We start from the raw sequence: 18,673 nt of genomic DNA, 5'->3' as shown, positions 1-18,673 counted from the left end.
TCGGACGGAATTAAATCACTGTTTCACTTGACGGGCCTGTGGGATCGGGCTTAGTACCAAGGCTAGTATTTTTCAAAAAAAAAAATTCAAAAATATTTTTTTTCAAATACTTAATTATTTCCATTTTCAATTTATTAAAAATGTTTAGTTCAAACAAAATATCATTTAAAGACAAGAAAATAATAATAATAATAATAATATTTACTGTTTTCTGATCAAAATGGTACCAAAAGCAAAAGCCGAAACGGGACAACACAGGGCCCTTTTGGATGCTACAGAAGGTGGGCCCAGTTGACAGCTGGACATTAAGTAGCCTGCCTGTCTTCCATTACCCACACTCATCTCATTCTCAATACAAAAGATCAAACACCAAACACAATGCAAGATCACTATCCACCGTCCATTTTTCACCAGACAGGATATTCCTAATCTCGATAACATTCAATGACGCGCTGCTTATCTTCAAATTTTTTTTAAAAAATAATTATTATTTTGAAAAAATGGAGAAAATTCTCGGCCCCGAAACCCAAAACCTTCACCTCTTCACTCTCTCTTTCTTTATATACCTTCTCGAACGAAGTCTCATCTTCGTCACCGTCCAAGCATGGCCGGAGCTAGTGCCGGCGTCTGCCCGGCGTTGCCAGTGACCTCACCGTCGCTTCTCCTCCTTCTAATCCTCTGTTATCTATCTATGGTCACTCCGGCCAAAGCTTGGCGGCCATGGCCGCACCTCGGCTCAAACTCTAGCTCGAGTTTGGGCGAATCGAAGAAGTACGAGGGGTCATCGGAGTTCGTGCAGCTGAGGTACCACATGGGGGCCAGTGCTGACGGCGAACATCACCGTCCACCCAATCTGGTACGGCCAGTGGACTCCGGCGCAGAAGCGGATCATCAGGGGCCTTTCTAAGATCCATCTCGCCCGTCGGCGACACGACGGTGCGTTGGCCATCAGTGGAGGGATGGTGGCGCACGGTGGCAATGTACACGGACCAGACCGGAGACAATGTGAGCCGCACTGTCCGGCTCGGCGCCGAGAAGAACGATCGCCATTACTCCCATGGCCGATCTCTACCCGCCTCTCCATTCAACACGTCATTCGGTCCGCCGTCACGGCGAAAACTCGGCCGTTGCCGGTGAACCCTAGGGGAGGGCTTTATCTCCTCCTCACTTCCGCCGAAGTCGCCGTCGAGGATTTTTGTGGCCAGGTTTCCAAATTTTTTCCCCTAAATTTCAATTTCAAATTCTCCTCCATGAAAAACGATTTTGAATTTTGAAACCCTAATTTTTTTTCACCAGGTTTGCGGATTCCACTACTTCACATTCCCATCGATCGTGGGATACACGCTACCCTACGCGTGGGTTGGGAACGCAGAGCGGCAATGCCCCGGCGTGTGCTCGTGGCCATTTGCTGTGCCGGAAGGCTACGGCGGACCACGTGCCGGAGCGCCACCGAACGGGGAGGTGGGAGTGGATGCGATGGTGAGCGTTATCGCGCACGAGGTGGCGGAGTTGGCATCGAATCCACTCGTCAACGCTTGGTACGCCGGGGCGGACCCTTGTTTTCCGACGGAGATTGCGGATCTCTGTGAGGGCATCTACGGCACCGGCGGCGGCGGCTCGTACACCGGGCAACTCACCGTCGATGAGCGCGACGGCGCAGCGTATAATTTGAATGGAGTTGGAGGAAGGAGGTTCTTGGTGCAGTGGGTTTGGCACCCGGAGCTTAATTATTGTTATGGGCCTAATGCTTTGGATTAAAGAGAGATTAGTGATAGGTATATGTTTTTACATAATTTTATTATTAGGAAAAATAGTGGAAAATGGTTTTTTTTTTCTTTTAATTTTGGAGTTTTATGATGGTTTATGTAAGGAGGGGAGGGTAGTGCAAGGATAATAATAAACATGAAGTTGCAGATTGAGATCTGTATTTGAGGGGTGTTTGGTATGGTTGTACATATGAAGTGTTTCAATTTTTAATGGAGTGTTTTTGTTTATGAGATTTCTTGTTTTTATTTTTATTTTTTTAAAATTAGAGGTGGATAATAACAGAGCCTTGTAATCAGTGTCATGAAGGACTATGGAAACAACAACATCAAGAGAATAGAAAGAAGAGCTTGTCTGATAAAAAGAGGAAGATAATAATGCTAGTATAGCATTGGGGGCAAAGGAGTCAAATTAAGAGTTTCCAACACTGTTTGCTTTTATGACTCTTAAATAAATAGCCAATGTTTTAGCTTTATTGTATCACGAAGACGTTGAGCTTTGTGGAGGCCAATGAGTGACAATGGAGATATGGTTCTTGTGATTCTTCGGAGTGGTACCATCCTAAAGATAGTACAGTTCTTTCAGGTTTAGGGACCAGAAGGTGCTGGCGGTATAATGGCAAGTTTGGATGCACACACACATGGATAGATAGAAGATAGATATGGATACATTAAAGAGTTTTGACTAGTCGGTTGGACAGTTTGAACCAATCCAAAATCATGAAAAATTGTAAAGAATACAATATTTCTCATATGGAACCCACAAAATTCATTTAAATAATATTATTCATAGAGGATTCGTAATTTAGATACGTCCCTGATTACTGTGTTATATATATATTTATATATATATGACTGTCAAACGTTAATCATTTTGGTTGATTCAGGAGCATTAATTAGGCTTGACCTATCGCCTGAGAAATCGATCAAGACTAAAGGGCACAGGAAAGATAAGCTTAATCATCTGTTCGATTTTGTTTATAAATGCATATTTTGTTTATAAATGATTGGGTGAACTTGTGGGTTTGTATTGGATGTAAAACAGTAAAAGAACCAGTTGTTGTTGTTGTTGTTGTTGTTCATGCATAGCATGCTGTTCTTATCATTTTAATTGTGTCATTTCCTTTGTTATATTTAATTGTAGATCTCCAAATTCAATCTTGTAGGCTTGTAGCTCTGCTTTCATTCCACCTTCACCCCATCTTGATCAGGACTGAATCACATTGTATCTAGTAATTGAAGATAATACTGAAAAGGTAAAATTTGAATTTAGTTTTGAAGTGTTTTCTGTGGGAACATTAATATCTTAATTTGTTTTGTTGTTTTACTTAAAATATCTAAAAACAAGTTGCAATATCTTAATGTGTTTGTTTTTTCCTGGCAGAGAACTTCAGAATATTAATTATGTCCACAACAGACTATGGAACTTTAGAATGTTGTTCTTGGTTCAGATACAAATGAAGAAGCCAATTCATCCAGATATGAAAAACAAAAAAAGCCAAACTATGTTTTTCAATCTGCCGGTGCTTTGCGCTGTTGTCTGAAAGTTAATTTAGCAAATGATCATCTTGATCTTTTTGGAGACAGAAGATCAAAATGGCAAGTAAAAGATTTCATTTATTTGCAAATAACAAATCTATGTCATATATAATCTTTTTGTTGCACTGCCCTCTTTAAGTTCATAATTAAGTGGAAGTATTATAAGAAGCTTCTCGTGTTATTGCAAAATTTAAATGTTTAGCTAAGAATTTTTCCTTTAGTATACCACGGACGTGGTTAACAGGGGATGTCTTTGACTTACTGAACATCGATCATAAGTGAAATCTTCGAGTTCTCTTACACTACCCAATGAAACATTGGTTGGTTACAAAATTCAAGGTGAAATCTTTGAGTTATCTTACACTACCAAGGAAACATTGGTTGGTTACAAAATTCAAGCTCTAAACACAAATCAGAATTGGCAAAACACAAGCCAAATCATGAATGAAATTCAAAGGTCAAATGGAAACAATGGCCAAGAGAAGGTTAGGGACCTTTCTGAAAGTTTTTGCCGGTGTTGGCATGAATAGAAAGTATGCATAAAAGCTTTGAATGACTTTGATAACACTCTTTCTAGCTTTTGTTTTTCAATGGACACAATTATTAAATTTATTAATAATTTAGAATTATAAATTTATAACCAGAAGTCTATGGGTAGTATATCTAGTACATGGAAAATCCTACAGATTGCACGTGTCCATGTACATAACAAAAATATATATGGAGCAGTTGTTAACCAACACATTTGTGGTATCTTATTCTCAGACCAAGTATTTTACAGTGAGATTATATGTTAAAAACCCAGCTTCAATGATGCACTAACCCATCCCACATCATGCCAAATTATATATATATATATATCTTTTTTCGTAAATGAAATCCTAAATGTGGGTACGTGAGGTTTACATGCCAATAGAAAGTAAGGTTCCATAGCCATGTATTTTTAGGTTATTTGCTGAAATGTAGAATTAACTAGGTCACACCATTCTACAAGAAACTCATATAAGTTATTCAATATTACTTCATATCCTGATGTATTATTATACAAGTTTTATTTTTGACAGAATTTTCCATTGGTTTTTCTTGAAAATATCAAACTCGCAGGGCTAGCTAAGTAGGATGTTTGACATTCATCATTTACTTGTCATTGTTAAGTAAAGAAATACGATGCAGCAGGTTTTTCTCCGACAATCGGTGGAGGTGGACTTTCGCAGTATCATGCTGATTTCCATGAAATTGAAATATCATCATTCAAGTCACAGACCATTGGCCACATGGTGTTATTGTTTATGATAAAAAAAAAATTTACTTTTTTTTTTCACAGCAACTTGGATTAGGAAACTTTCAGTTTAGTCTTCAAATTAAGTTTTAAAGAGAATAGATGGCTGCTTGAATGCTGTAAAGCAGAACACACAACCCTTTTGCAGTGACATGGAAAGGTAATTCCTTTATTGCTTGTATCCAATTGTAACATATCCATTTAAATGTCACCTATCTTCTCAGGATGCATGCATTAATTAATGGATGTTCACGCTTTAGCAGTATTAAGTGCTTGTAATTTTCTACTGTCATTTCTATCTCTTTTCTTTCGTATTCCTACAACTAAGAATTAAAATTTCCATTTGTAGGGTCTCATGAAAACATAGTTGGATATTACACTTCTTGGTTGAAAAATGATCAACTTTACATTCAAATGGAACTTTGTGGGCACAACTTATATCAATGGAGGTTATGTGCCCAGAGGCAGGGGCAGACCCACATGGGTGGCAGCCAGGCTAAAACCCGGGCTGGTCAGTCGAAAAACCTCAGAAGAACCGTGTCCGATGAAGGTTAAACCTAAGATTTTTTATATGAATAGTAATGTTTAGTAAAATTTTGTTTGTATTTAGCCAATATGTAATGTGCATGTGCTTGAGTGGATTGTGGGAGTTGGATGATGGGAGTCCACCATGGTTCAAATCCAAGAGTTTACAATGTTAAATTTTTAATAATTTTAGTAATTCAAAACAATTTTTTTTTCAAAAAATTATGGAAATTTTAATAATTATAAAAAAATTGTTCTAAACTTTATAATTTTTTAAATAATTAAGAAAAAATTAAATTGATAATGTGGCATAACAAATGTAAAAAAATTTAGTAATGAAAATTTTTTTATTTAAAAATTATTAAAATTTTAAATTTTAATAAAATTTGAAAATTGTTCAAAACATCCCTCACAATGATAGTAGTTGACTTCAACCCCCCTACCGATGAGTTATGATTCTGCCACTGGTCGTGATTGGACTGAGGTAAGAACGCCGGAAAATTAAAAGATAACGAACATGAGAACATTGACTTTTATTTAAGCCCGGGCTGAACTAAATTTCTAGGTCCGCCATTGCCCAGAGGTGCAAAAGGCCTGCAAGTTTTGTACTAGGTTTTCATCACAATCATATTTGCTCATGTTTGACAATTGTCTGACAATTGCTAGTGTTAAATATTGGCTTGATATCCTTAGGATGAAACCAAAACTTGATTTCTTTTAATCCAACGGTCTAGATTGCTCTATTGTTTATAGGGTTATGTTTGTTGGGTGTTGTGTAATGAGAGAAAAAAGAGAGATAGCAAGGAGAGTTCTCTTGTATTTGGAGAGTGGAAAGAGTGAAGGTGTAGAGGGGAGCTGTTGTTCTTGCTTGATCTCATTAAAGCAAGGTAAAACCCTTGTTTTTGAGGTAAGGCTAGTTCTTAGAGTTTGGTAACTCTCTTGTGGCTTTATGCCTATTTATTATACTCTTGTACTCTTGTTATTTTTCTCATTATATAGTTAAGCATTGTTCTCCCGTTGATGTAGGCTTGTTAGCAGAACCACATTAAATTGGTGTCTTTTATTTTATTTTTGTGAGATTGGTTGTATGTTATCCTTGCATTGCCCATTCATTGTGTGGTATTGTGATATTGCACACCAAGTGTTCGACGAATTGCCACACTAGTTCCGTGCTTCCTCACACGCAACAACTAGTGTATTTTGTTGATAGATTAATTTATACACTATCTCATTCATTGGTTTAACCAAATTTTAGTTATGTAGATTATCATACTTGAATCGATTAAAAAAACCATTGAGTTAATACTCCAAAGCATTAGTGATATCTGAATGGACTTCTTAATTGAGTTGGTATCATATTGTGCTGCCATGGTAAACAAAAAACTCTGCTTCCTCTTATGGTATTGCAACTTGTTATACATGCCAACACATTTCACCATAATTCTTATGGTATTGCAACTTGTTATACATGCCAACACATTTCACCATAATCCTAAATATTGGTAGAGAGAGTTTTCATGACCTATAGATTAGTATGAAATAGTGAAGTTTTGGTATATCTTATCATAACAATTGCCAAGAGATCCAGATAGCCAATCTCGGTGGGCCCAAACTTGCACTTTGTCATCTTCACTACCAGACTGTGGGAACAGATAATAGAAAAAACTGTCCGGTGACCCTCCAAGTGTATCTCCCATGAGGGACCATATATCAAAATATCATCAAAAAATGTGAGAACAAAGTTGCACAAGATCGGTTTGAAGATTGAGTCATTAGGGCACGAAAAGTGGAAGGCCTGTTCGACAATCTGAATGGTATTACCAAAAACGTTCATTAAGAAGCTCATCAATAGTTGGGATTAGAAATCTGTCCTTGATGGTAACTGTGTTGAGAGCAAGGAAGTCCATGCAAAAACTCCATGATCCATCTTTCTTTTTGATGAAAAGGATCATAGAGGAATATAGGCTTTGACTGGATCTAATAATTCCATTAGTGAAATACGGTTTGAAGATAAGGTTTGAAGTTCACTTGGGTAATGTTTGGAAGCACTGGAATATGGTTCATCAATCCGATGACTTCGTCAGTCTGTAGGAACTGGAGGTAGGGGTCATTGTTAAAGGCAAAGGATAATTCTCCTGAACCTATTTCTTGGCCATGTTGTCAGACTTCATCTATTGAACAAGGATCAGGTAATCAGGTTCTTCTCTCGCATCTAGCCCCACATGTTGATGTTTTTCCTGGTGTTGTATTACATTGTCAAAAATGATCGGTGTCTAATGAGGTAAACTACCTACGGATGGGGAAGGATAATTGATGGAAGACATTTGTCTTCATAGGAGCCCTTTTATGTGGGGGGAGGAAGCCACCCTTATGACCTAATAGTATTTGATGGGTACTTCTATGCTATTGAGCACGCTTTTTCAGTTTCCTTTAAACCATACATATTATCGCTTTTACGGTTTACTCATTTAATGTCATGACGGAAAAATTTATAGCCAACACTTTTTGAAAGATTTGAGGTTATTCTATGATGCGAGTGGTTACCTTAATGTTGTTTGTGCTTCACATACACCACACACATATTGTATTTTTTTGAAGTGTATGTAATGTATGATAATCTCAAACATATGGAATATGAACCCTACGACTACATGGATGATCTTAAGGATCTCGCCCTGATTTGATGGTACATCCGATCTAGGGTGATGTGAGTGCAAAGGTTGAAAAATGTTAATCCAGCGTAGACTTTTTGAAAGGCTACAATTGTTCTAGAATAACTGAGTGGAATGCGGTTCATCGATCCGTCCCTTCATCGATCATGCCGGTTTAGTCGATCGATCGACTGTTGAAGTGATGACGGTGGAGCTCTATTAGCGGTGGCGAGGTGCCTTGCTCTTTTGCCAAATTATACTTGTCCTCAACTAGTTTAGCCGCACTCCCATTCGCAAAACACATTATCCCACTAGGTTGTTTTTGTGATCTTAATCAATCTTTTTATTGTGGCTATGCTTTTTGGATGGATATTTATATCAAAGATAGTCAACTTTCGTGGGACCGGAGGTAGAGGTCATTGTCAAAGGCAAAGGATAATTCTCCTAAACCTATTCCTTGGTCATGTTGTTAGACTTTTATGGTCGAGGTTCTTCTCTTGCATCCACTCGCATGTTAAAAAATGATAATAAGGTAAACTATCTACGGATGGGGAAGGATAATAGATGGAAGACATTTGTCTTCGAGAGGAGCCCTTTTATGTGGGGGGAGGAAGCCACCCTTATGACCTAATAGTATTTGATGGGTACTTCTATGCTATTGAGCACGCTTTTTCGGTTCGTTTAAACCATACATATTATCGCTTTTTACGGTTACTCATTTAATGTCATGACGGAAAATTTATAGCCAACACTTTTTGAAAGATTTGAGGTTATTCTATGATGCGAGTGGTTACCTTAATGTTGTTTGTGCTTCACATACACCACACACATATATGTATTTTTGAAGTGTATGTAATGTATGATAATCTCAAACATATGGAATATGAACCCCTACGACTACATGGATGATCTTAAGGATCTCGCTTTGATTTGATGGTACATCCGATCTAGGGGTGATGTGAGTGCAAAGGTTGAAAATGTTAATCCAACGTAGACTTTTTCGAAAGGCTACAATTGTTCTAGAATAACCGTGGAATGCGGTTCATCGATCCAGTCCTTCATCGATCTCGTGGGTTAGTCGATCGATCGACTGTTGAGTGATGACGGTGGAGCTCTATTAGCGGTGGCGAGTGCCTTGCTCTTTGCCAAATTATACTTGTCCTCAACTAGTTTAGCCGTACCCATTCGCAAACACATTATCCCACTAGGTTGTTTTTGTGATCTTAATCAATCTTTTTATTGTGGCTATGCTTTTGGATGGATATTTATATCAAAGATAGTCAACTTTCGTGGGACCGGAGGTAGAGGTCATTGTCAAAGGCAAAGGATAATTCTCCTAAACCTATTCCTTGGTCATGTTGTTAGACTTTATGGTCAGGTTCTTCTCTTGCATCCAGCCCCGCATGTTAAAAATGATAATAAGGTAAACTATCTACGGATGGGGAAGGATAATAGATGGAAGACATTTGTCTTCAGAGGAGCCCTTTTATGTGGGGGGAGGAAGCCACCCTTATGACCTAATAGTATTTGATGGGTACTTCTATGCTATTGAGCACGCTTTTTCAGTTTCGTTTAAACCATACATATTATACGCTTTTACAGTTTACTCATTTAATGTCATGACGGAAAATTTATAACAACACTTTTGAAAGATTTGAGGTTATTCTATGATCGCGAGTGGTTACCTTAATGTTGTTTGTGCTTCACATACACCACACACATATTGTATTTTTTTGAAGTGTATGTAATGTATGATAATCTCAAACATATGGAATATGAACCCTACGACTACATGGATGATCTTAAGGATCTCGCCCGATTTGATGGTACATCTGATCTAGGGTGATGTGAGTCAGAGGTTGAAAATGTTAATCCAGCGTAGACTTTTTGAAAGGCTGCAATTGTTCTAGAATAGCACGTGGAATGCGGTTCATCGATCCGTCCTTCATCGATCCATCGGTTGAGTCGATCGATCGACTGTTGAAGTGATGACGGTGGAGCTCTATGAGCCGGTGGCGAGAGTGCCTTGCTCTTTTGCCAAATTATACTTGTCCTCGACTAGTTTAGCCGTACCCATTCGCGAAACACATTATCCCACTAGGTTGTTTTTGTGATCTTAATCAATCTTTTTATTGTGGCTATGCTTTTTGGATGGATATTTATATCAAAGATAGTCAACTTTACGTGGGACCGGGAGGTAGAGGGTCATTGTCGAAGGCAAAGGATAATTCTCCTAAACCTATTCCTTGGTCATGTTGTTAGACTTTATGGTCGGGGTTCTTCTCTTGCATCCGATCTCGCATGTTAAAAAAATGATAATAAGGTAAACTATCTACGGATGGGGAAGGATAATAGATGGAAGACATTTGTCTTCGGAGGAGCCCTTTTTATGTGGGGAGGAAGCCACCCTTATGACCTAATAGTATTTGATGGGTACTTCTATGCTATTGAGCACGCTTTTTTCAGTTTCGTTTAAACCATACATATTATCGCTTTTCTGGTTACTCATTTAATGTCATGACGGAAAATTTATAGCCAACACTTTTGAAAGATTTGAGGTTATTCTATGATGCGAGTGGTTACCTTAATGTTGTTTGTGCTTCACATACACCACACACATATTGTATTTTTGAAGTGTATGTAATGTATGATAATCTCAAACATATGGAATATGAACCCTACGACTACATGGATGATCTTAAGGATCTCGCCCGATTTGATGGTACATCTGATCTAGGGTGATGTGAGTGCAAAGGTTGAAAATGTTAATCCAACGTAGACTTTTTGAAAGGCTACAATTGTTCTAGAATAACCGTGGAATGCAGTTCATCAGTCCGTCCTTCATCAGTCTGTCGGTTAGTCAGTCAGTCAGCCTGTTGAAGTGATGACAGTGGAGCTCTATTAACTGGTGGCGAGAGTGCCTTGCTCTTTGCCAAATTATACTTGTCCTCAACTAGTTTAGCCGTACCCATTCGCAAACACATTATCCCACTAGGTTGTTTTTGTGATCTTAATCAATCTTTTTATTGTGGCTATGCTTTTGGATGGATATTTATATCAAAGATAGTCAACTTTCGTGGGACCGGAGGTAGAGGTCATTGTCAAAGGCAAAGGATAATTCTCCTAAACCTATTCCTTGGTCATGTTGTTAGACTTTATGGTCAGGTTCTTCTCTTGCATCCAGCCCCGCATGTTAAAAATGATAATAAGGTAAACTATCTACGGATGGGGAAGGATAATAGATGGAAGACATTTGTCTTCAGAGGAGCCCTTTTATGTGGGGGGAGGAAGCCACCCTTATGACCTAATAGTATTTGATGGGTACTTCTATGCTATTGAGCACGCTTTTTCAGTTTCGTTTAAACCATACATATTATCGCTTTTCTGGTTACTCATTTAATGTCATGATGGAAAAATTTATAGCCAACACTTTTTGAAAGATTTGAGGTTATTCTATGATCGCAGTGGTTACCTTAATGTTGTTTGTGCTTCACATACACCACACACATATTGTATTTTTGAAGTGTATGTAATGTATGATAATCTCAAACATATGGAATATGAACCCTACGACTACATGGATGATCTTAAGGATCTCGCCCGATTTGATGGTACATCGATCTAGGGGTGATGTGAGTGCAAAGGTTGAAAAATGTTAATCCAACGTAGACTTTTTGAAAGGCTACAATTGTTCTAGAATAACCGTGGAATGCAGTTCATCAGTCCGTCCTTCATCGATGCAGTCGGTTGAGTCGATCGATCGACTGTTGAGTGATGACAGTGGAGCTCTATTAACTGGTGGCGAGAGTGCCTTGCTCTTTGCCAAATTATACTTGTCCTCAACTAGTTTAGCCGTACCCATTCGCAAACACATTATCCCACTAGGTTGTTTTTGTGATCTTAATCAATCTTTTTATTGTGGCTATGCTTTTGGATGGATATTTATATCAAAGATAGTCAACTTTCGTGGGACCGGAGGTAGAGGTCATTGTCAAAGGCAAAGGATAATTCTCCTAAACCTATTCCTTGGTCATGTTGTTAGACTTTATGGTCAGGTTCTTCTCTTGCATCCAGCCCCGCATGTTAAAAATGATAATAAGGTAAACTATCTACGGATGGGGAAGGATAATAGATGGAAGACATTTGTCTTCAGAGGAGCCCTTTTATGTGGGGGGAGGAAGCCACCCTTATGACCTAATAGTATTTGATGGGTACTTCTATGCTATTGAGCACGCTTTTTCAGTTTCGTTTAAACCATACATATTATCGCTTTTCTGGTTACTCATTTAATGTCATGACGGAAAATTTATAGCCAACACTTTTGAAAGATTTGAGGTTATTCTATGATGCGAGTGGTTACCTTAATGTTGTTTGTGCTTCACATACACCACACACATATTGTATTTTTTTGAAGTGTATGTAATGTATGATAATCTCAAACATATGGAATATGAACCCTACGACTACATGGATGATCTTAAGGATCTCGCCCGATTTGATGGTACATCTGATCTAGGGTGATGTGAGTGCAAAGGTTGAAAATGTTAATCCAACGTAGACTTTTTGAAAGGCTACAATTGTTCTAGAATAACCGTGGAATGCAGTTCATCAGTCCGTCCTTCATCAGTCTGTCGGTTAGTCAGTCAGTCAGCCTGTTGAAGTGATGACAGTGGAGCTCTATTAACTGGTGGCGAGAGTGCCTTGCTCTTTTGCCAAATTATACTTGTCCTCAACTAGTTTAGCCGTGCATCCCATTCGCAAACACATTATCCCACTAGGTTGTTTTTTTGTGATCTTAATCAATCTTTTTATTGTGGCTATGCTTTTGGATGGATATTTATATCAAAGATAGTCAACTTTCGTGGGACCGGAGGTAGAGGTCATTGTCAAAGGCAAAGGATAATTCTCCTAAACCTATTCCTTGGTCATGTTGTTAGACTTTATGGTCAGGTTCTTCTCTTGCATCCAGCCCCGCATGTTAAAAATGATAATAAGGTAAACTATCTACGGATGGGGAAGGATAATAGATGGAAGACATTTGTCTTCAGAGGAGCCCTTTTATGTGGGGGGAGGAAGCCACCCTTATGACCTAATAGTATTTGATGGGTACTTCTATGCTATTGAGCACGCTTTTTCAGTTTCGTTTAAACCATACATATTATCGCTTTTCTGGTTACTCATTTAATGTCATGACGGAAAATTTATAGCCAACACTTTTGAAAGATTTGAGGTTATTCTATGATGCGAGTGGTTACCTTAATGTTGTTTGTGCTTCACATACACCACACACATATTGTATTTTTGAAGTGTATGTAATGTATGATAATCTCAAACATATGGAATATGAACCCTACGACTACATGGATGATCTTAAGGATCTCGCCCGATTTGATGGTACATCTGATCTAGGGTGATGTGAGTGCAAAGGTTGAAAATGTTAATCCAACGTAGACTTTTTGAAAGGCTACAATTGTTCTAGAATAACCGTGGAATGCAGTTCATCAGTCCGTCCTTCATCAGTCTGTCGGTTAGTCAGTCAGTCAGCCTGTTGAAGTGATGACAGTGGAGCTCTATTAACTGGTGGCGAGAGTGCCTTGCTCTTTGCCAAATTATACTTGTCCTCAACTAGTTTAGCCGTACCCATTCGCAAACACATTATCCCACTAGGTTGTTTTTGTGATCTTAATCAATCTTTTTATTGTGGCTATGCTTTTGGATGGATATTTATATCAAAGATAGTCAACTTTCGTGGGATCGGAGGTAGAGGTCATTGTCAAAGGCAAAGGATAATTCTCCTAAACCTATTCCTTGGTCATGTTGTTAGACTTTATGGTCAGGTTCTTCTCTTGCATCCAGCCCCGCATGTTAAAAATGATAATAAGGTAAACTATCTACGGATGGGGAAGGATAATAGATGGAAGACATTTGTCTTCGGAGCAGTATTGTGTAGGGGAGGAAACCATGAGCTATTAAACACGGTATGCTTTCTCAATTTCGGTCAAGCCATAGATATTGTTGTTGTACTAGTTATTCGTTTGATATCATGGCGCCAAATTTGCAACCAACACTTTTTGAAAGATTTAAGGTTCTTTTGTGATGCGAGGGGCTACCTTTATGTTGTTTATGCATCACATAGACCACACACATATTGTATTTTTGAAGTGCATGTGATGATGTGATGTATGATCATCTCAAACAGATGGGGTATAACCCAATGACTACTGGATGTTCTTGAGGATCTCGTCTGATTTATGGTAAATCTGATCCAGGGTGATGTGAGTGTAGAGGTTGGAAATGTTAATCCAAGGGTACTTTTTGAAAGCCCACACTTGTTCTGAAATAACTGAAATAACAGTGTAATAAAGTTCATCTATCAGTTTTAGTTCATCAGTCAGTCAGGTAAGTTTCTCATTGAGATATAAATTTATACTGGAAATGCCTTAAAAAAATCTCTCTAAATTTCAGTTTTTCACTGATTGTCCCGCCAGGTTTGGGTATTCTCAACAATTTTATCTTTTTAAGATAATGTACTTTTTTTAAAAAGTTAATAAATATATTATTTTATCTTATTTTATTTTAAAAAACAATTTTTTTTCCATAAATAGAAAGTTAAAAGTTTTTCACCAATGAATTGAGATTAACATTTTTAAAATAACTTGGGAAAAATGGCAGAGATTCCATGCTTTCAGGTTGGGATGGAGGTTTTTTTTTTATAATATGTTATTACATGTTTTAACATTAATTATTTATAAAAAAAAATTTGTATAAATTATTTATTTGTAGCTTTTATATAATCTACTAAAGTTATTTAATATATAAGCTATCTTATCTCATTATATATATTAAAATTAATTTATTTACAAATTTTCTTTTATAACATTTCTTCAATTTCGGATAGTAATATATTATATCTGCTTATAATGTAATAATTATTAAAGTTGATTTTGCGAATGTTGATCTAAGATTTTATTTTAAAATTAACTTTTTAAAATATGGAGATAGTTAAGTTATCTCATAGTATATCTATCATTATTATTATTTCAAATTTAATAACTTTTCAAATTATTAAAGTAAGTTCTTTTATCTTATAATATATTAAAGTATATTTATATCCATTCACAAATTATTTATAAAAGAAGTTTATCTATTAATAAGTATTTTCTCAAATTTTTATAACATTTTAGTGATTTAATTTGTGAGATTATTATCTTTTAAATATTTTTAAAATACAGATTTTTTTTTTTTAATTTTATCAATTAAATAAACATTATATTGAAAGCTCAACGAGGATTTTGGAAGATATCTGAAATTAGTTAAAAATTAATAACTATTATGTCATGATTTATATCATAGATGTGAATATTATTATAAAAGACTTTTATTAGGTGTTAATATTATTATAAAAATCATTTATTACGATTTTTCAGTTCACATACCAGATCCGTTACTACTATGATTTTTCAATTCACATACTTACTACTATTAACGGTGACATGGGGTTTGGGTATAGGTGGTGGTGACATGGGGTTATGGGGTTTGGGTACAGGTGGTGGTGATATGCGGTTAGAGTGGTGATCCCACGGACTCGGTTCCGTGGGATTTACAATGGAACCGAGACGTGGGATCATCTCATCCATATGATCTTTTGATCTACAGTAACAATTAATTTTATATTAAAATATAGTTAAGGGTAGATCAGTATTTTACCGTCAAATATTTTATTCCTCATCTTCCCCGCAATCTCTTCGGGTGGACAACCCATCGTCAGGGCGTTCGAAAGATGTTTGACAAACATGTTCAAGATGCAAGGGCAATGCGGGTAAGGCGTGTGCTACTTGTATGTGCGTCGCGATAATTGGAATGGGTGGACGCCTGAATGGGTTCAGATCTTGGTGACTAATTATCACCGTTCTTTGAAGTTTTAATATAGATCTCCGATCTTGAATGGTGTGTTGTTTGGGTTTAATAATTTCCCACATTTGGTGACCCGACCAACAGATGGTGCTTACTTTGTGTAGCGTATGCGGATGTGATGATCCTTTTTATTTTTTTTTTCTTTTTTTCTGATTGAGTTAGATCAGTGTTGAAGAAGTAGCAGTGTATGCATTATTTCATCATGGATGCTAAGTCAAAGGATGTTTGTTGAGAAATAAGATGAGAGATGAGATAATATGGTGGTATTGTCGTTTATGAATGAATTTTGTTTTTGTTTAATGATGGAATTTGGACACTTCGTCCAATTATTTTTTTTTTAATTTTTCTTTGCCAAAACGATAATATAGCAAGCTTTTTAATTGTTGAGTTGTTTTCCCAGCAGTTACCATTTTCAAAACTATGCTCTAGTTTGCGAGAGGGGGGTTGGCTCATGATTGGAAGGCATGAACAGATGAGGAGAACGGAATAGAGAGGGGAAAGAGTTTGTGGGAAAGATGTGAAATAAAAAATTTGAAAGTAAAATGTCTAATCTACCATTAACTATATTTTAATATAAAGTTAACTTTTACTGTAGATAAACAGATGTGTGGACCAGATGATCCCACGTCTCGGTTCCATTGTAAATCCCACGGAACCGAGTCCGTGGGATCACCACTCTATGGGGTTATGGAGTTTGGGCACGTATAACTAAGGATTCATTACAACTATAACTGAAGACCCATTACATCAAACTTACTGCATCTGCAACATTAATATATATAAAAATATAACCACAACCCTAATATATATTAAAATAGAAGACATCATTGGCAGTGTCAAGTTCTAGTAAAAAACTTTTCTGCCAAAACTCTCCAATATTATAATAATATTAAAATATTTTTAACATGATATATTAAATTATATATTATTTATAATTAACCTTTCATATACAAGTTATTTTATCTAATAATAAATAATAAATTCAATTTCTTTACATTTTTCAATAATTAATTTTTTAAATTAATATAAGTTTAAAGTTTTTAAATATCTTATTTATTTTTAATATAACAAAAGTTTTCTGTTTAAGCTAAAACCAAATGTTTTCATTAATTAATTATTGAAATTAATAATTTTAAAATAAATCTTTTTATGATAAAGATTCTATACTTTCAAGATTTAATGTGGAGATAAAATAGTTTTCATGGATAAATAGGGTTTTTTTTTATAACATTTATATAATATAATTTTCTTTTAGCATGGAGAAGTCTCTGCAATCTCTGGAATTTTGGAAAACACAAACAAGTGCAGTTTTAATGTAATATATAAAAATAGGAAATTTACATAAGTATTTCATGTTTTATAACAATTTATAAAAAAAAAGTTTATTTATTAATGAAAAGACTATTGTAAAAAAATCACGAATTATGGGCCCTTAAGTTGATGATAAAATAAAATAAATATAATTTTATATTATTATATATCAATCAAATAAGATAATTTTATATTTTAAAATAGTTAGAATTATTAGTAATATTGTTATTTAGATAAAATAATAATATATAAAAATTTTAAATATAACTTAAAAAAAAATTGAGTTATGGGGGTGCAAGAGATCAGAGGCAGGGTTCCTCCCCACATTAATATGTAGCTTTATGTATATGCATATATGTATACATACATATACATGAATATATATAAATATTAAAAATCAATTTGTAAAAGAAAAATATATATTTGTCTAAAATAATATTTTCACATGACTACCACTCGATAATCCAAATAAGCACTTTTTTAGTAATATAATTACCAAATTTCTTGGTAATAAAATTTTATTGTTGGTAATCATATATTACCATCAATATTACCGCTACTAGAATGTCAAACATAGTAATTTTTTCGGATTAACATGTAATGCACAATAACACATTATCATGAACCAAAAACCCCTTAATAAAATGACCAATGTTTTAGCCTTATTGTATAGTAAGCTGCTTTTTTCCTTAAAAGAAATTGAGCTTTCATGTTCATTTGGGAAAAAGTGATCTGAAGTGGGAAAGTGAAGGAAATACCACTTCCCTGAAATGGGAGGAAGTGATATCACTTCCAGCACTTTTGGTGTCTATTTGTCATAAAATGAAAATATAAATAGAGAATTTAGGTGTTATGTAAAGTTCTATGAATCCAAAAAAACACTTTGGAAGTGAGAGGAAGTAAGTTTTTATAGATTGGCTCACTTCCCCCCACTTCAGTAAAAAAAACTGGCAAAGTGAAGTTAATTCAAAATTCACTTGAGACGGAAGTGGGGAAAGTGACAAATGAACACATAAAATGAGAGAAGTCCGCCCACTTCGCCCACATCACCCGCACTCCCCCACTTCAGGACAAATGAACACGTAAAATGAGAGAAGTCAGCCCACTTTGCCCACAAGTTTCTTATGGTCTGCATGCTACATTTACATGCATTTTAGTATCCCTAGCTATTATTGTATTGTTCCATGAAAATTTATTAATTATCAAAACATAAGTTTCAGAGGTTAATGGTGACACCAATATGCACATGGATAGACACATTGCAGTTTGACAGCTATATCAGCATACATATTTGATAAAGCGAAAGTGCATTTTTGCTCTCTAGTTATTCCTTTATATTCATTTTGGTATTTGAATCTAAGAAATTATTCACTGAACCCAAAAAAAGAAAAAAATGAATGAAAAAGAATCATGTTACTCACTATTAAGAATAATTATTAATCTTTCAACCATAACAAACATTTTTTTGTTTGAATGACCAAGATGAACATATCAATATGGTTAAGCGACCAAAACTAAAGTTAATACCTATATGATATGTGACACTGAAGTATCACCAGCGCTCATATTTGATTTTGCCTTGGCTTTTAGTTTTAGTAAGTGCTACTGAACAATCAAAAAGATAAATGGACCAGGAAGACAACTCCGTCATCTGAGTCGTCTAAATCTAAAGAACATACGCACCATTTTAA

The 18,673-nt window shown here is 35.8% G+C and overlaps 1 protein-coding gene across 1 annotated transcript; it reads left to right on the top strand.

The window, feature by feature from the left end:
* Positions 1 to 511: 511 nt before the first annotated feature.
* Positions 512 to 1,997, top strand: LOC120271894 (protein EXORDIUM-like 3). Its single transcript, XM_039278578.1, is given in 5 exon segments — positions 512 to 814; positions 816 to 896; positions 898 to 1,066; positions 1,069 to 1,205; positions 1,297 to 1,997. Coding segments are annotated over 5 exon segments (1,059 nt in total). The 5' UTR covers positions 512 to 604; the 3' UTR covers positions 1,759 to 1,997.
* Positions 1,998 to 18,673: the final 16,676 nt, after the last annotated feature.

Source organism: Dioscorea cayenensis, chromosome 11 (assembly GCF_009730915.1).
Source record: "Dioscorea cayenensis subsp. rotundata cultivar TDr96_F1 chromosome 11, TDr96_F1_v2_PseudoChromosome.rev07_lg8_w22 25.fasta, whole genome shotgun sequence".
In the NCBI taxonomy this organism is placed as follows: domain Eukaryota; kingdom Viridiplantae; phylum Streptophyta; class Magnoliopsida; order Dioscoreales; family Dioscoreaceae; genus Dioscorea; species Dioscorea cayenensis.
Note: the sequence above shows the minus strand (reverse complement) of the source record. Positions and strands in the feature narration are given on the sequence as shown.